The 18,257-nt window shown below is 34.7% G+C and overlaps 1 protein-coding gene across 4 annotated transcripts in view; it reads right to left on the reverse strand.

Annotated features, from left to right (window-relative positions):
- The window catches only part of LOC140928496 (protein fantom-like), a 56,594-nt gene that overhangs the window by 35,003 nt on the left and 3,334 nt on the right, over positions 1-18,257 (reverse strand). For all 4 annotated transcript variants that reach the window (XM_073378250.1, XM_073378249.1, XM_073378251.1 and 1 more), the window contains exons 8-12: positions 17,247-17,288; positions 4,345-4,392; positions 3,870-3,942; positions 3,695-3,765; positions 575-680 (exon numbers count right to left, since the gene is read on the reverse strand). In XM_073378250.1, the coding sequence (XP_073234351.1) occupies positions 575-680; positions 3,695-3,765; positions 3,870-3,942; positions 4,345-4,392; positions 17,247-17,288 (340 nt within the window). The remainder of the gene's footprint in view (positions 1-574; positions 681-3,694; positions 3,766-3,869; positions 3,943-4,344; positions 4,393-17,246; positions 17,289-18,257) is intronic.

Genomic DNA, 18,257 nt, shown 5'->3' on the forward strand with positions numbered 1-18,257 from the left:
AATGACCAAAATCAATTTTCTCCTAATGATATCCGTACATTGTCAAGAGATTAGGTTATGAGAAGTAATAAAATGATCACCAAGGAGAAAATGTCTTGATTGTTTATCAAACTCTCTCAACACATTCTCAACACAGCCATGTAGGGAGATCAGTTTGCTGAATTTGTATGTGGATATTGGGGCTTAAAGGGGTAACCTGAGTTCCTGTTTCTTTACTTTAAAAGAATTTCCTCCGTGAAGTTTGATTTTTTTAGATCGTCGAAACACCGAATTTTAGGCAAGGAAAATTCCGACTAAAATTAAAAGTTCGTGCTAATCCTGGGTTAACTTAATCCTACTTTGAAAAACCCGTTCACTGCTGGAGATAAGTAAAATTAGAATAAATATGCGTATATATCAGGGCTCTAAAATGCTCAGACAAGAGCGTTTACAATAATAACACGTATGCTATGGAATGGAATTACACACAAACGATAACGTAAATGAAAAAACACATATGGCCTTAAGTTGAACATAAAGTTCAAGTCCTGTTAAATATCGAGAGGTACTAGTCCTACAAATCGACTTATCTCACCTCTTCCAAATTTAAATATTTGGCTTGTAGAGCTTCAAACTTGGTAGCCTTCTCCTTTATATCCCTCTGCAGTTTAATCAAGTCCACGTTTTCTTGAATATTGGATCTGTGGAGGGGCAGGATCGCTTACAGGAATTATATTTACAGACTGACTAAAGGTTGCATAGTAAAGTTGGTTTAAAGTCACTCTTGAATGTAAATCCTTTTGTTTCCTTTTCTTTCCACAGAACAACGAACAGTAGTTAATGACAAGAGTATAACGACTGTAAGAGCTCTCATAAGTTTGAAAACTCGATAATTCTGACTCCCCTGTCGGTAATATTGTTATGTATAGAATCTGGACTGCCGCTAGAATTTATAAATATAGATGCATGTATGATAGTAGACATCTGACACGTATAGTCAAATGGGTCAGTCAGTCATCTGGCGCACAAATAGACAAACAAATCTCATCTCTCCATTTAAAATTTAGCTGAGGTATAACGAGTCGTTTCCTTGGCATTGCTACCGAAATCACTTAACTGTTAGCAACCCGAAAAAACGATCGTTTGCATTTGAATTTTCGAATACCTAACGTAACCATCTCTAGCACCCTGTTTGGTCGTGTGACTTTCCCCATTTAATGGTTCAAACGGCTTGCGGTTGACATGATCATTCATTCATTTAAACAACTTTACAGCCGGGAAAAAGGAATTGAAAAAGATGCATGGTCACTTGTTATTAGTGTTAAAATAATATATCGTTAATTTCAGTACAGAGCATTTGACACGCGAACCGTCGCTATCGCATTTCTAGAACCAGAGAAGTCACATTACCAAACGGGTGGCTGGAAAAGGTCAAGTACACTATTCAAAAATTTTAACGCAATATATAGGCCACTTCCGAGTTCCAAAAACCCTCACTTTCAAATAGTGAGGCCAAGTGCACAGCCTTTCTTGTGAAAATGAGTTTTACTTGCATGAGAATGAAAAATTATTTCCATATCCAAGGCTGAGCACTTGACCTCGTTTTGATACAGAGGCCCGGGGGGGGGGGGGGGGGGGGCGGGGAACTCGGCGATGGCCTACTGATCGCTTCAGTTTTTTTTTTTTCTGCTCGTGGTGCTAACATTTTAGTTCTTTCGGTAGTGTTTAGCCGCGTGGTCGAGAAAACCACATTAAGGTGATGCCACAACCGGGCTAAACTTAAGGTGGCTCGACTAAATTTTTTGGGGTTGATACCTCCCAAGTTTGAGCATTAACTACGTCGGCATGAGTAAAGATATGGAAAAAAAGTTACCACAACTGTATTATATAAAGATGAAAATTTCTTATGATCTGGGTTTTATTGCAATCGGAGTCGCCATGGCAACGTAATGACGCCATTACGTTTTTCATTTATCGTTGTGTTTCTCTGTACCAGGAGTTTTTTTGAAGAAATCGCTTAAGGGAGTATGTACCTGCCATAATTGCCTCCATTATGGCAAAGTTTAAAGAAATTCTATGAGAGCGTTTTCGAAATATTTTGAAGTGCAGTTTTAAGAATCATCAAAGCAGTGAAATAGCATGCTAGCCGCACAATTCGCTAATATTTTAAGAAAATGATAAGCTTTGGAATCGCGGCTTCTTCTCATAGTGGTTTTATTCCATTGAAAACTGCAGACAAAAAAAGAGGAGAATTGCTCTGGGCGATCGCGAGTAAGAAGAATTTTATTAACTTGCGTTCAGCTGCTTTTGATACAGTTTTTGGACGTAATTTGGTCTATGCCTAAAAAATTTGCATTTCTCCAAAAACCGCTCGATAAATTTTTTTATAAATTCGACAATTCCGAGATCAATTGTCAAGAAATATTCCCTGCAAGTTTCAAGAACATTGAAAACAGGGAAGGCTTTTAAATGGGGCCACAAACATAACCAATTTCCCCTCCAGATTTTGTGTTTACAAGTGAGCGTCCTAATTATTCACTGGCATTGTTTTCAAGTTCCATATGCACGTGCACAACTAGCAAAAGATATAAATTTGCATAAAAAAGAACTCTCGATTACTTTGCGAAGAAATATCCGGAATATGCTAATAACTGGCTTGTCGTCACAGATAGCAGTGAGAGCCTAAACGGTGAACGTCACGGCCCATAGGATGCAATACTCAATTATCTTACTCGGGTTATAACATCACAGAAACTCTCTCAAAGAGTTGCTCTGATGTTATAATGTATCACTAATCTCTTTACCCGGTAATTAGCATATCCCGGAGATTTAACCGAGGGTCCTTTTTGATGCAAATTTATATCTTTTTGCTAAATGTGCACGTGTATATGAAACTTGAAAACAATGCCAGTGAATAATGAGGACGCTCGCTTGTAAACACAAAATCTGGGGGGGAAATTGGCTTTATTTGAGGCCCTATTTAAAAGCCTTCCCTGTTTCAATGTTCTTAAAACTTGCAGGGAATATTTCTTGACGATTGATCTCAGAATCGTCGAATTTATAAAAAAATTTATCGAGCGGTTTTTGGAAAAATGCGAAATTTTTAGGCATGGACCAAATTACGTCCAAAAACTGTATCAAAAGCAGCTGAATGCAAGTTAAAAAAATCCTTCTTACTCGCGATCGCCCAGAGCAATTCTCCTCTTTTTTTGTCTGCAGTTTTCAATGGAATCAAACCACTATGAGAAGAAGCCGCGTTCCCAAAGCTTATCATTTTCTTAAAATATTAGCGAATTGTGCGGCTAGCATGCTATTTCACTGTTTTTATGATTCTTAAAACTGCATTCCACAATATTTCGAAAACGCTCTCATAGAATTTCTTTAAACTTTGCCATAATGGAGGCAATTATGGCAGGTACATACTCCCTTAAGCGATTTCTCAAAAAACTCCGAGTACAAAGAAACACAAAGATAAATGAAAAATGTAATGGCGTCATTACGTTGCCATGGTGACTCCGATTGCAATAAAACCAAGATCATAAGAAATTTTCATCTTTATATAATACAGTTGTGGTAACTTTTTTTCCATATCTTTACTCATGCCGACGTACTTAATGCTCAAACCTGGGAGGTATCCCCCTAAAAAAATCCAGTCGAGCCACCTTAAACCCTGAAGGAGTAAAGATAAGTGTTTATTTTTCTTTAACGTACAAACCTTTGTGCATCTGAAAGCTGTTCTTTTAACCTCATAATTTCATCTTCATGCCGCAGCTGGTTTTGTCTCATCTGAGAAACACAAAATCAGTGATTAAATTGACTGAACAAAATCAATACTCCATTGAAGCGCACATATCTCCGAGTGTTTCACTTTGGCTACTATCTCTTCTTACCTGATCCCTCAACTGTGCACCATCATCCTCAAAAAGCTGAATTTGATCTTGCAGTTGTGAAATAAGCTCTTCTCTGCAACGTCAAATCATAACCATAAATAAAGAACTGTCCAAATGAGAGAAGTATTGGACATGAATGCAGATTCTTTGGATTAAAAGTCCAGCTTTTGGTAAAGAATATGCTGTACCGGTTCTTGAATAAAGAGTTTCCCAAAGAAAAGTGCTCAGTGCGAGCTCCAGGAAAATTTTTGGCAGTGTGCGAGAAGAAAAGTGAAAAAAAGAGAAAAGTGAAAAGTGTCACTTTTCCACGGCCCACGCATCCTCCTCGTGAGCTGGTGGCTACACTGCCAACTAAAATCTTTCTCCGAGTTCAAACAGGTGAGCTGCTTACGGGCTAAAAGGGTTCAAAACATGAGTGTTCTTTTATAACTTTTTACTGCATTTGTAAGTTAGGTTTATTGTTATTCTAACTTACAGTTCCCGTTTCTCCAGCCTGGCCTCTTCAAGTAGACTGTGACCATATCTTCAAGGAAATATCACAAAAACAGTGTATGCATACTAGAAACTACCAAAAGAATCCTGAGAAAACAGCCGACATTTTGAGATGCCAACACTGGTTTCAGCGCGAAGTCTGAGGAACGAGTGCAGAGATTCCATGCTGATGAGGTGTCACTACCTAGGATAAGGCTTCTAATTGGTCGTACTGCATCGGAAATTTGCTTCAACCAATCAGAAACACTCATATCTTGGTAGTGACACGTCGTCAGTATGGAATTTTTGCGCTCGTTTCTCGGACGTCCTTTTGCGGGGAAACCAGTGGTGGGTGGTGTCACGAATTGTCGACTGCTTTCTCAAGGGAGATTAATGGATTACATGTATATCAAAAATCTGCAACAGCAAGTGTGAGTTCTGTCTTAATTAAGTTCAAGTTCATGTTAAAAATAATGTAAGGATTTTACGATGTGCTGGACTATTGTCCTATAAAACTGAATGACCTGGAAATCAATGCATGCAGTGTGTACATTGCCAATTTACTGGCTCCGTACCACTGCAAGCAAGCAGCTGTATTCACAGGTTAAGGTAAACTTTATTCATCCAAAAGCTATTCCAATAATGGTACATTCTAATCCAATAAATCATATAATCACTATATTGAGGAAGACTGACTCAGTTTATGGTAGATTTGGTTACCATCTTTCATAAATACAACTGGACAAACCAATTACTGTAGTTATACCACTACATGAGAAATTTCTGCAATTTGATTGGCTTAGAGCAGTGGTATTTCAGCTTAATTTGAAATACCTACATGTGAAAATTACAAACCTTTTGCGGGTAGTGGTATAAACAAATAATAGCATGATTTGTAGTGATATTTGGCATAAATACCACTCGGGATATTTCAAAATTGTCTCAAATTTCACTCGCCTAACGGCTCGTGAAATTACGTATAACAATTTCGAAATATCACTCGCGGTATTCATGCCAAATATCACTACAAATCATGCTATTACCTATACTAGTTGTAGTGGTAAATAGTGGTAGTAGCAATACAAGAGCTCTACAGCCATTTTTTTTTTTTCGTTTGATATAATTTGCTTTTAATGCTGTGCTTATTTCTAAAAAATAAACAAAGCATTAGAAGGCAGAGTATATCAAACACGGTTTCTCTTTCCGTTGTACACAATTGACAAATTAATATCATTTACATTTAAGAGTTCTACCACCATTAATTATTTGTTCGATATACTTCTCCTGTTAATGTTGTGCATATTTCCAAAGATTAAACAAGGCATCAATAGGAGAGTATATCAAACACTGTTTCTCTTTCCATCTTCAAACTATATATACTTCTCCTAAGGATGCTGTGTATATTTCTAAACATTAAACAAGGCATCAAAAGGAGATTATATCAAACACTGTTTCTCTTTCCATTGTTAGTCCACTATTGACAAGTTAATAACATATAAGAGTTCTACAAAGATTGTATTTGTTCAATAAACTTCTCCTATTAATGTTGTGCTTATTTCTAAAGAACAATCACAGCATCAATAGGAGAGTATATCAAACACTGTTTCTCTTTCCATCTTCAAACTATATATACTTCTCCTAAGGATGCTGTGTATATTTCTAAACATTAAACAAGGCATCAAAAGGAGATTATATCAAACACTGTTTCTCTTTCCATTGTTAGTCCACTATTGACAAGTTAATAACATATAAGAGTTCTACAAAGATTGTATTTGTTCAATAAACTTCTCCTATTAATGTTGTGCTTATTTCTAAAGAACAATCACAGCATCAATAGGAGAGTATATCAAACACTGTTTCTCTTTCCATCTTCAAACTATATATACTTCTCCTAAGGATGCTGTGTATATTTCTAAACATTAAACAAGGCATCAAAAGGAGATTATATCAAACACTGTTTCTCTTTCCATTGTTAGTCCACTATTGACAAATTAATAACATATAAGAGTTCTACAAAGATTGTATTTGTTCAATAAACTTCTCCTATTAATGTTGTGCTTATTTCTAAAGAACAATCACAGCATCAATAGGAGAGTATATCAAACACTGTTTCTCTTTCCATCTTCAAACCTTGACAATCAGGCTACAACTGCCATCCAAAAAATACACGCTAGTGGGATCAACAGTTGATCCAACAAGAAAGGATTAAAACTTAATACAGTGTACACATAAAAGAATTACTGAATTACTTGATGATGATGATAATAATAATAATAATAATAATAATAATAATAATAATAATAATAATTTTTTTTTTTTTAATAGACAATTTTATTAAAAAACTATTAAAATCCTATTTACAATTAATTCGCTTAAAAAAAAGAAAAAACTATTCATTCAAAAACACTATTTACAATTTCTGTCTATTTAAAAAGCACTTAATTTAGCTTAAAAATAAGTTAATTAAAACTAAGAAAAATTTTTTCGAATTAAAAAACATTTCATTTCAATAAAAAAAAAAAAAACTGTCAACCTCTAAAATTCAAAAGTTTCTTTCAACTGCTAAAAAAACAAAGAAAATAGTAATAATAATAATGAAATAAAAAGATATATATGAAGTAAGGAAACACATCAATAGTCCGATTTAATGGCTCCTTCAGCAACTTCGATGTCGATATCAACATTCTTAATGTCACATGGCACTCTTCTGGTCCTAGAGCCTCGAAGACAAACCAACGCAGATCTCAATAGTGCGAATGAGGTTCTGGTTCTGAATAATAATAATAATAATAATAATAATAATAATAATAATAATAATAGTGACTGACGCTCTAGGTGCATGGTTTGCACCCGGCTGATGCACAAAAAAAACACCAGCAAAGACTGTAGAATTTGTAAATGAATAGTGTTTTGATGAATTAATTAGATTTTTTGTAACAGCAGGTTGATTGTAAATAGGATTTTAATTGAGGTTTTGTAATAAAGATTTCATTGCTTATTAAAAAATTTTTAAAGACTGTGATAAAAGAGATAATAATAATAATAATAATAATAATAATAATAATAATAACAACAACAACAATAATAATAATACACTTTATTTAAAGAGGGTGCCACGGAATAGTTAAGGTAAGCAATAAACTTGTGGCCCTCTATCTAAAATTATATTAAAAATAATATACTATGCATACAAAGGGTACATAGAAATATCAGAGTTAAATGATGAAATGTATGTTAAACTATAAAATGTCTATCTATAAAACTATAAAATGTCTATCTGAATTATAACAAAATAACATGTAAATAAATCAAGAGCAGATCATAAATCAAATGTTAAACCATAAAATGATGTAGTTTCTGTTGCATATCAAAAAGGTTGTCTCTATAATTATTCTTAAAAGATTCTACTGATACAGAATTTTACCCGAGTTCCAGACTTAAGCTGTTTCAGAGTTGACAAGTAGTAACTAGGAATGATCTACTGCCTTCGGTCATTCGATTAAATCTCCGGCAAATAAAATGAGCGTTTCTATATCCAGTAGCACGACTATGTTGATGACTGCTGAGTATTAAAGAGTCTTCAATATATAAGGAACTTCACCCTTGATACGTTTGTACGCAATGTAGCATTTAGCTTTTTTGGATTCTTCATAAAAAGGAAGCTACTAGCGTCTATTAAAAAGCTTAACACTAGACACCTGATTATCAGCGTCAGAAATAACCCTTGCTGCTGTTTTCCGTAACTTTAAAACACGACCTAGATTCTGCTTGTCAAAGCTAGTCAACATTGTGCTGACATAATGCAAAACATATCCAATCATAGTGTTATAAAACAATAACCTTTGTCTCTCATAAGCAGGCAAGATCGTATCTTTTTCAATATGCCAATTTGCTGAGACAGCTTTTAACAAAGTTTCTCTATCTGGGAATTAAATGAGAGTTCAGAGTCAATTTCAAGACCTAGCAGTTTGAGCTCAGTCCCATTAATAGTTTAAGCCATCTCGTTATTGACCTTTAAGGGGAGACACTTGCCAGTGATGAGTATAGCCTTGGTCTTGCCCTCATAAATAGGTAGTTTGTTGGAAGCTGCCTATTCAGCGATTTCAGAAACTGAAGAATTCAGGTTCTGCTCTAGCCTGCCGATTGAGCTGTAATTCGTACAGGAAGTGAACGTTGTATCGTCAGCCTACAAATCAGTCCTTGATGAAGTAACATGAAAGGGCAAGTCGTTGATAAAAACGATAACTAGCAAAGGACCAAGTATGGATCCCTGGGGAAAACCATGAGGAACAATAACGGCATTTGACTGTTTATCCCCCATCTTAACAAGTTGGCCTCTATCCCTCAGATAGGAAGTAAACCATTGAAGGGTTCCCTACTAAGCCCATAAACTTCAAGTTTCTTTAACAACAGGGTATGATCAATTATATCAAACACTTTACAAAAATCAATCAAAACCATTCCACTAACACAGTCACTATCAAGGTTGAATAGGAGATCTTCAATCAAGGCAGTTTAAGTACTATGCCTCGAACGAAAGCTTGAATGTCTACATTAAGTAGATTAAATCAGTTTTGGACAGAAAGCTGTAGAGTGCGCTGTGAACATGTCTCTCAACAATCTTAGACAGTATGGGTGAAACTGATATTGGACGATAATTTGCAAAGTCAGCAAGGATCAAAAGAGAATTAAAAACAGTTCAATTAAAATAAAGCTAATAGTTATTATATATTATAACAACCGCCCATGAAATTAGTAGAACTATGCAGCATTACCAGTTAACATAAAAGAGTTCTACCAACACTCATTTTGTTCGATATAATTTTGCTTTTGATGCTGTGTTGATTTCTAAAGATAAACAAAGCATCAGAAGGCAGAGCATATCAAACACTGTTCCTCTTTCTACTGTCCACCAATGACAAATTAGGCTGCATCTGTCACCCCAAAAAATTCACACCGCCGCAAGAAATGATTGACAATAATTTATACACATTTACAAAAGAATTCTGATCTGATTTTATATTTGATTAAAAGAGAAAACACCTCATCTACGAGATAACTAAGAATAAAAGTATTATATAAACACCAATGAACGTAGTAGAGTGTGTAGCATTGACCATCTACTTCTACTTTATTAACTGATAAAGCAGATTATTATTGCATCACATCAGTTTAACAAAAATAATAACATTGTGATAAAAATTCAATAAATATAATAACATTATTATAACAGAAAAAAAATTAAAATTGAAAATTTCCATCTCATGAAATAAACACGTGAGTAGAATAAAAATCAACGACTCTCCTTGCTTAATAAGATGGTCACGAACGGCAGACTTAAATATGTCATTATCCTAGCTGATTATTCACTACATCACCAGACAATGTTCCAGTGTTAAATAGACCATGGGAAGAAACTATTGGCATGCTAGTTACAACTAAAGTGAGGTCTAAGAAACCACATAGAATTACCATCTCTTGAGGTATGGGAAATAGGAGTTAAATAAAAATCTCTCTCAATGTTAACATTTCTGTTAACAACACGATGGAACATTATATAGTCAATAAAGAGAGATTCTGTCTACCTTCAAGATCACCATTGACAAATTAACATATGAGATCTATAGCTATTTAATTTGTTTGATGTACTTCTCCTATTGATGCTGTGTTTATTGCTAAATATTACACAGAGCATCAATAGGAGAGTATATCAAACACTGTTTCTCTTTCCACTGTCTGTACACCATTGACAAATATTATTAATAACACAAGTTTTGCAGATATTTTACTTGTTTGATATACATTTCCTATTGATGCTGTGTTTTACTGATTGCTAAATATTAAACAACGCATCAGAAGGAAAGTATATTAAACACTGCATGTTTCTCTTGCCATTATGTTGTCCACCACTGCAAACCAATAACATATATGAGTTATTTTAAGAGCTATTTTTTTTGTTCATTATACTTCTCCTATTGATGCTGTTTATTTCTTAAAAATAAACAAAGCATCAGAAGGAGAGTACATCAAACAATATTTGTCTTTCCATTGTCCACCATTGACAAATGTAGGCTGCATCTGCCAGCCAAAAAATACACACAAAATCCATTTTTCCCTACCAGCAATAGTATTTAATACATATTAAAGAATTACTCATTATAAGAAAACACTGCATCTATGGAACAACTACTGAGAATTAGTATGTTTTTATTCATGTCTTTGATATAAATGCATCAGATGAGCTTATGCAAGAAAAGATGATGCTTAAAATAAGAAAATAACTTACATACACACATTGCATAGCTCACTGTTTCTATGGCTACATAATAAATTGCACTTTTTTCAGCAAAAAAAAATATTTTAAAGTGAAATGGTTTAGTTTTTCATTAGTGTTTATAAAACAATTTTTTGTGTTTAAATATTAAGCCAATTACTGTCAGTAGTAACGGTAGTAGTAGTTGAAGTGATGGAGGAAGTAGAAGTACCATGTAACACATCAAGCAATAGAAAATGTTTTCCGTGCTTGCAAAGCCTGATATAAACACGAGAAGGGTTGGGAGAATTCCAGATAGTTATGCAAATGCGAGACGGCATCGAGGGTTTGCATAACTGTCAAGAATTCTCCCAACCCCTCGAGTGTTTCATGGATCGTACAACTTCAGACACACAAATTTCAAGGACGTTTCAAGGATTTTTCAAGGACAAATTACAGTTTTTAAGGACTAAGATTTATTTAATAAATCAACATTCTCTGACCCCCTTTGATCACCCTATTTGCTGAAACACATCCGCGACTTTGCAAAATGACTGGAAATGACTAGCAATTGCCTCTGAGGTACAGAAATAGCATTTGAAAAAAAGAAACAGAAATAAAATATTGTTCACGCACAAAAATGTTTTTACATTGCTCGTTAGTTTTACAGGTTCTTACACTTAGGATGAGCCACATTTCCCTTGGCAAAATAATCTAATTTTACAGAAAAAGGTGTCTGGCATAGACAGGTTGTGAATTTCATGGACGTTTTAAGGCCTTATAAAGAAATCAAGTACTTTTCAAGGACCTAAACCAAATTCAAGGACTTTTCAAGATGACTGGATTGTACAAACCATGTAGTAATATCAGGCTATGCAAATACATGATAAAAGTTTTCTATTGCTTTTATAAATTAACTTTCCCAAGAAAAAACGCAAAAGTCTTTGTTATGACACCGATTAAAAGAGAAATTCTTGCCAGTCCCGAAGTCTTGTACGTAGTCTTGCTCGTGTAATCAGTTCTTGGTTTAGAAAAAAGGTGCTTTCTAAAATAGGGATTTTTCTCGCTTAAAATGTCTTTTAAAGTGAAAAAAAAAATTGACAGAGCATGTTTGTAAAGATTTTCAAAGTTTCAGTCAACGAGGAAATAGGTAAATAAAGAAAAATTGTCGAATTTTCAACTCAAAAACTTTTACAAAGTTTGTGCTTGCATGATTAAAGTGTGCAAAAAGCAAAACATCTGGACGTCACAACCATGTTTACATACTCTCAAGCAAACAAGCCTCTCAGCCAATCAGAGCATGCATACTAGTTATTTTATAAATAATTATGGTTCTACAGCCATTCTTTTTGTTCACTATAATCTACTTTTAATGCTGTGTTTATTTCCAAAAAAAAAACAACAAAGTATTAGAAGGCAGAGTATATCAAACACTGCTTCTCTTTCCATTGTCCACAACAATTGTCAAATTAACAACATTTCTACAACCATTTTATCTGTTTGATATACTTCTCCTAAGGATGCTGTGTATTTCTAACCATCAAACAAGGCATCAAAGGAGATTATATCAAACACTGTTTCTCTTTCCATTGTTAGTCTACTATTGACAAATTAATAACATATAAGAGTTCTACAAAGATTGTATTTGTTCAATAAACTTCTCCTATTAATGTTGTGCTTAATTCTAAGGATTAATCACAGCATCAATAGGAGAGTATATGTGACCCTCCACAGGATTTTAATGCTAAAGGTGAAAGCACGCGCACGACACGCTTTCACTTTAAAACAAAAGAATTTATTTTAACACGCTTTAGCACGCTTGCAATCTTGCCTTCATCATTAGCAATTTCTTTTGTTTCAGAGGACACGTTTGAGACAATTAAGCGTGAGCAAGTCGAACAAAAGAGCGTGTTAAAGTTTTCAAACAAAAGCTCGGTGCGAAAAAGCACAACACGCTTTCAGTGTGCGCAAAAGCACGCAAGGCGTGTTATCTATAAGCTAATTAATTTCCTCTACAAAAAGGAACCGTCAATGATTATGAACGGCACCCTTTTTTGGTAACTATCGAGGAAGAAAAAGTTATACCTCAGCGATCGAGCCCAATCTAAAGGAGTGATGTCGTTTGAAGTTATGTCGTCCAAAACCTGATAATATGAGTTTTGTGGCCCAAAGTTCAAAGAAAAGTCGCCCGCAATCCTCCCTCATTCTACAATGTTTTTAGTTTACAGATTCTTGTTTTTTTTGTCCTGTGAAGAACGAGATATAGTACCTGTTTACAGGGCTTGATTCGTCTTAGCATAGCGTAACGAGATATCTTCACATAAATTATGATTGATAGCCCTTCGTTCGTCAGGGGCACCTGACAGCGATTTCCTCCTAAATGCATCCTAGCATCCTAGGACAACTTCAGTCTTTTCGAAATTCGAGGGCTTCAGGATTATTTTCCTGAAAAATTTAGCTTCCAATTGAAAGTTTTAGGAAAGTGAGAATTTTATCGTATTTTCGGTTCAAAATTTTAGGATTCCTTAATTCTCTACGAAAAATAGCTTAACTGGGGAATGAGATGGAAAAAATTAAACTTCAGAAAACCGTAAGGAATTTATTAGATAACCTTCGAAAATTGTCCATGCATGGAGCGGTCATCTAGCCTGTGGTCATTTAGCCTTCCTCAACCTATAGAAAATTCTAGGCAGTTATTGTTTCTCCGATTTAATTACCTTCGTTCGTCTCAGCATGGCTTAAAGAAATATATTTAACTAATTTATTCAACGTCATTTCTCTGTGCGTTACTGCTAATAAATATTCCGGTGGCATAACTATAATTTTCAGGCGACATAACTTCAGTGCCTCGCATGCGATAGCAGGCCTCCTTGCGATTCCGGTCAACAGCCGACAGCCGGAGGAATTGGTTTACACTGATCTCGCGTTAATTCCATGCTAGAACACCATTCAGTCGTGATTTTCAAATGGCCACGGTTACGATCAAATTCCAAAACAGTCTCAATTGGTTTATTTGATTAACTTCGACCAGTTATCAATGCTGATTAAATCCGCTGAAAACCCAAGCCATTTTTATCATCTTAGCGGTTTTAGTAATCAAGCGTGTTCAGCGTGTCTTACCCAAATTGCACGCTAACCGTGCTATAATTCGCACACTTACCGTGACATATGGCACGCTACAAAAAAACAAAAGGTCTAGCGTGTTAAATTTGCCAAAACAAAGGTACGTGTGTCCGTCTTTTTTTTTTTCAATTCAATATAATGCATATCCGTGATCTACGGCAATTGCTAAGCGTGTCGTGCAAGCGTGTTGTGCGCATGCTTTCGCCTTTAGCATCAAATTCCTGTGGACGGTCACATATCAATCACTGTTTCTCTTTCCATTCTCAGTCCACCATTAACAAATTAATAACATATAAGAGTTCTAAAAACATTTTATTTGTTCAATAAATTTCTCCTATTAAACAAGGCATCAAAAGGAGATTATATCAAACACTGTTTCTCTTTCCATTGTCAGTCCACCATTAACAAATTAATAACATAATTATAAGAGTTCTGCAAACATTGTATTTGTTCAATAAACTACTCCTATTAATGTTGTGCTTAATTCTAAGGATTAATCACAGCATCAATAGGAGAGTATATCAAACACTGTTTCTCTTTCCATTCTCAGTCCACCATTAACAAATTAATAACAAATAAGAGTTCTACAAACAAATTGTATTTGTTCAATAAACTACTCCTATTAATGTTGTGCTTAATTCTAAGGATTAATCACAGCATCAATAGGAGAGTATATCAAACACTGTTTCTCTTTCCATTCTCAGTCCACCATTAACAAATTAATAACAAATAAGAGTTCTACAAACAAATTGTGTTTGTTCAATAAACTTCTCCTATTAATGTTGTGCTTAATTCTAAGGATTAATCACAGCATCAATAGGAGAGCATATCAATCACTGTTTCTCTTTCCATTCTCAGTCCACCATTAACAAATTAATTACCAACTAATGAATGAGGCTGAGTACCTTATGAAGAATTATGGAGATCGAGGAGGGTGTTATCAGTCCAGGCCGTAGGCCGAGGCGGACAACACCCTCCGAGATCTCCATAATTCTTCATATGATATGAAAGCCGAATTCAATAATTGTTTTATTATTCATTCAAAATAATTCCTAGTTTAAAAAATATGCTTACCTCCATCGATCCATCGATGTTAAGTTCATCTTCGATAGTGCACGTTTAGGTTTGTCCAGCTCCGCAAATATTCTCCAAATAGCAGATGTCGCCCTTCAAGTTTTCTTCTTGCTGTTCTTGCCATGTTTTTAGCTATTGTTTCGCCTAGTTCTTACTCTTGAAACGAGTGAAACGACCGCCATTTTTGTCTCCACAACCAAAACAACTCAACCTCGTCCCCAGGTCTTCTCGGTTAATGGTGCCTTAACCTGCACGAACGCTGTATTTTTGACGTCATTGCCGCGTTAAACACAAAATTCTTCCAAATTTGGTCATCAGTAACTGGTTAGGGTGAATTAAACGTGTGCTTTTAACCAATCAGAATCAGGGAAATATTTTGAATGAATAATAATAACATATAAGAGTTCTACAAACATTTTATTTTTTCAATAAACTTCTCCTATTAACATTGTGTTTATTTCTAAAGAGTAGACAGAGCATTAATAGGAGAGTATTTCAAACACTGTTTCTCTTTCTACAGTCCACCATTGACAAATTAAGATGGAATCCACCAGGATATTGAGCAATTTTGATTTTCAGTGGACAAAAATCTTGTACCAAAATAATTTAAAGCACATTGCATTCTTTCTTTCATTTTCCAAGGGCTAAAACTTTCATTTTTCAAGGGCTAAAGATGCAATAAATCATCTGTAGTAACACCAAAAAAAAAATCTGTTAAGGGAGCCCGGGAAAATGAATGTTAAATTTTGCAAAATTACATCCTACACATGAAATTTCAGAATTTTACTTGTGTAATCACAATTCTTGAGAAGTTTGACATTAATTTTCTCAGACTTCCATGAGAAATTTTCTTTGGTGTTACTACAGATGATTTATTACATCTTTAGCCCTTGAAAAATGTAAAAAAAAGAATACATTATTCTTTAAATTATTCTGGTACAAGGTATCTGGAATGAGTGCCAATAAAATTCGTAAAATTTCCAAATGAGATTTGTTGAAAACTAACAAAGATATAGCTCCTCAAGTCGCGAAATTTTACAGACATTTACAAGTATGATGGGGGGGAGGGAGGGGGGCACAAACTTGCACAAAAAAAAATCAGAGAATCAGGGCTCGACGTTGCGCCCTGTGGGGTCGCCAATGCGACCAGCTTTTACTCAATGGCGACTAAATTTTCACGTCTAGTCACCAACCTGGCCCCCAAGATAGGTGACTTTCTTCTTTGCGAAAACGTACACTAATGATAATCCGTTATCCTTTGCAAAACTAAATCCATTAATTCTTAAATATAATTTTTGGTGACCAGAATACTTGTTCTGGCTACAAAAAATGAAAACTTGGGAGCCAGCTGGCCCCAATATTTTTTCTGAAAGTCGAGCACTGAGAATTCTGATGGCTGTTGGAAGAAATCCTGAAAAGAAAAATCATCCACTGTGGGATTGACATTTCCTGATACAAACAAAGAAAAAGCAAAAAGGATGTTCTGACATTGGAAATATTTTGAATGACTAAAAATACATGCATTATTACAGCTATTTAATTTGGCTTTGGTATGAATCATGACGAATATTATAAAATTAATGAAGCTCAAGTCACTGGTCAATGGTCACTATCTAATTTTTAATACAGTCATGGTTGTTATTATGTGTAGAGTAGAGAATGAATGAAAACAAACTACATTGTACACATAAAGGAACTAAAGATTGAGGCAAGCTGTAAACCTGCCATACTAAGTTTTGTAAATGCTGTATTTGAACAGCCCTATTAAGAATAACTTTTATTTTATCAAAATAAACATCAAGTCAAGTGTATATTTTTGTGATTATTTAACGACACATAACATGAAAAGTTGCAAGTTGAAATTGCCAAATCCAGGATGCAAGATGTAGCAAAATCTTACATCCTGAGTCTGGCAGTTCAAATTGCAAAATACCTTCAGAATTGCATGATTCAAGTATTTATTATTAATATTTATCATTTATCAAAAATATATTATTTTTTAATAACAAAACAACTAAGGAAGCCTTGACTGTGTTCTGTTTTGTTGTAATAAAGCACTTAGGAAGCGGCTAGAGCTCAAAAAAAGTGTAGGGGGGAAACACGAGACATAATCAAGTGCATGTACATGTACATTGTATGCATGTTTTGCAATCTCCCTACTTCTTGGGCGATCTAGCCATTTAATAAGTGCTCTATAACAGAACAAAACACAATAAAGGCTTCATTATTTGTTTTATGATAATTAAAGAATCTGTTATTCCCTATGCATTCCTTTGTAATTTTCAACTGTACTTACATATAAAATAGTATGTTGTCAAGTTTAATAGTTTACAAATTGAAAATTATTTTAAATGCAAAATAAATCACTTCAAAGTTCAAAGTGATTTTAAAGTTGGCATGTGCTCACATCATGTAAACCTTGTGAGTATTACAATCAAAGCATGTTGATTACCTACCTTGGTTGAGGTAACAAAGGGGGTGGAACTCTTGATCCTGGTCTGTTCAGACATAATAAAGACAAAGTGTATTTGAATTAATAATTACGAATCAAACCAAAATTTGACTGAACTGAAAATATAAAAAAGGCAGTTTTATAATTATGGTGTTCAAATATTAATTTTTTTTTCAGATGAAAACATTTTGGTTGACGATACCATGATGCACTTGACTCTACATTGTATACTATTACAATTGAAATCAACTTTACAGGGCTTCTGATATTTCGCGGGAAAAAAAAGCAAAATTTCGCAGGGTTTTCAGGGGCAAATTCGCGGAAAAATCAGCTGATTTCGCGGGAAAAAAGTCAAGATTCGTGGAAAAATCGGCCGATTTCGCGGGGTTTTTGTGGGAGAAAAGTCAAAATTTGCAGAAAAATCCGCCGATTTCGCGGGATTTTAGCGGAAAAATGTCAAATTTCGAAGGATTTTCAGGGGCAAATTCTTAGAAAAATTGAGCGATTTCACGGGAAATTTCCGGGGGAAACTTGGCCAAGAAACTATCAGTAACAAACAGCCAATTTCGCTGGATTTTTTTGGCAAATTTCGCTAAAATCGATCAATTTTGCGTCAATATGACCAGCGTTGTTTAACGTTTTTTTAATAGGGATGATCATTTGCTCTTTCAACAACAGTTCGCTCGAGAAATGAGCGAATGCTAAAGCTATTAATATTGTGGTTAGTGCCCAGTTTTTTGCAACGTTCATCTAAAAATGCCTGGTAGTTTTGAGACGTTTTTTACTCGTTGCAGTGACATGACGAAGTTTCAAGATAAATTTGGACGTTTGTGGTGAATAAAACAGGTCTAATAGCCAAGATAAGTATTAAATATGTTTTGCCGACATGTATTTGGAAATATTTCTGGCTGATTTCGCGGTAATTCGCTTTTTTGGGGGAATTTCGCAGTATTTCGCGGAAATACCTGAATTTGCGGGTCAGCGACCGCACAAAATATCAGAAGCCCTGACTTTA

Source organism: Porites lutea, chromosome 2 (assembly GCF_958299795.1).
Source record: "Porites lutea chromosome 2, jaPorLute2.1, whole genome shotgun sequence".
In the NCBI taxonomy this organism is placed as follows: domain Eukaryota; kingdom Metazoa; phylum Cnidaria; class Anthozoa; order Scleractinia; family Poritidae; genus Porites; species Porites lutea.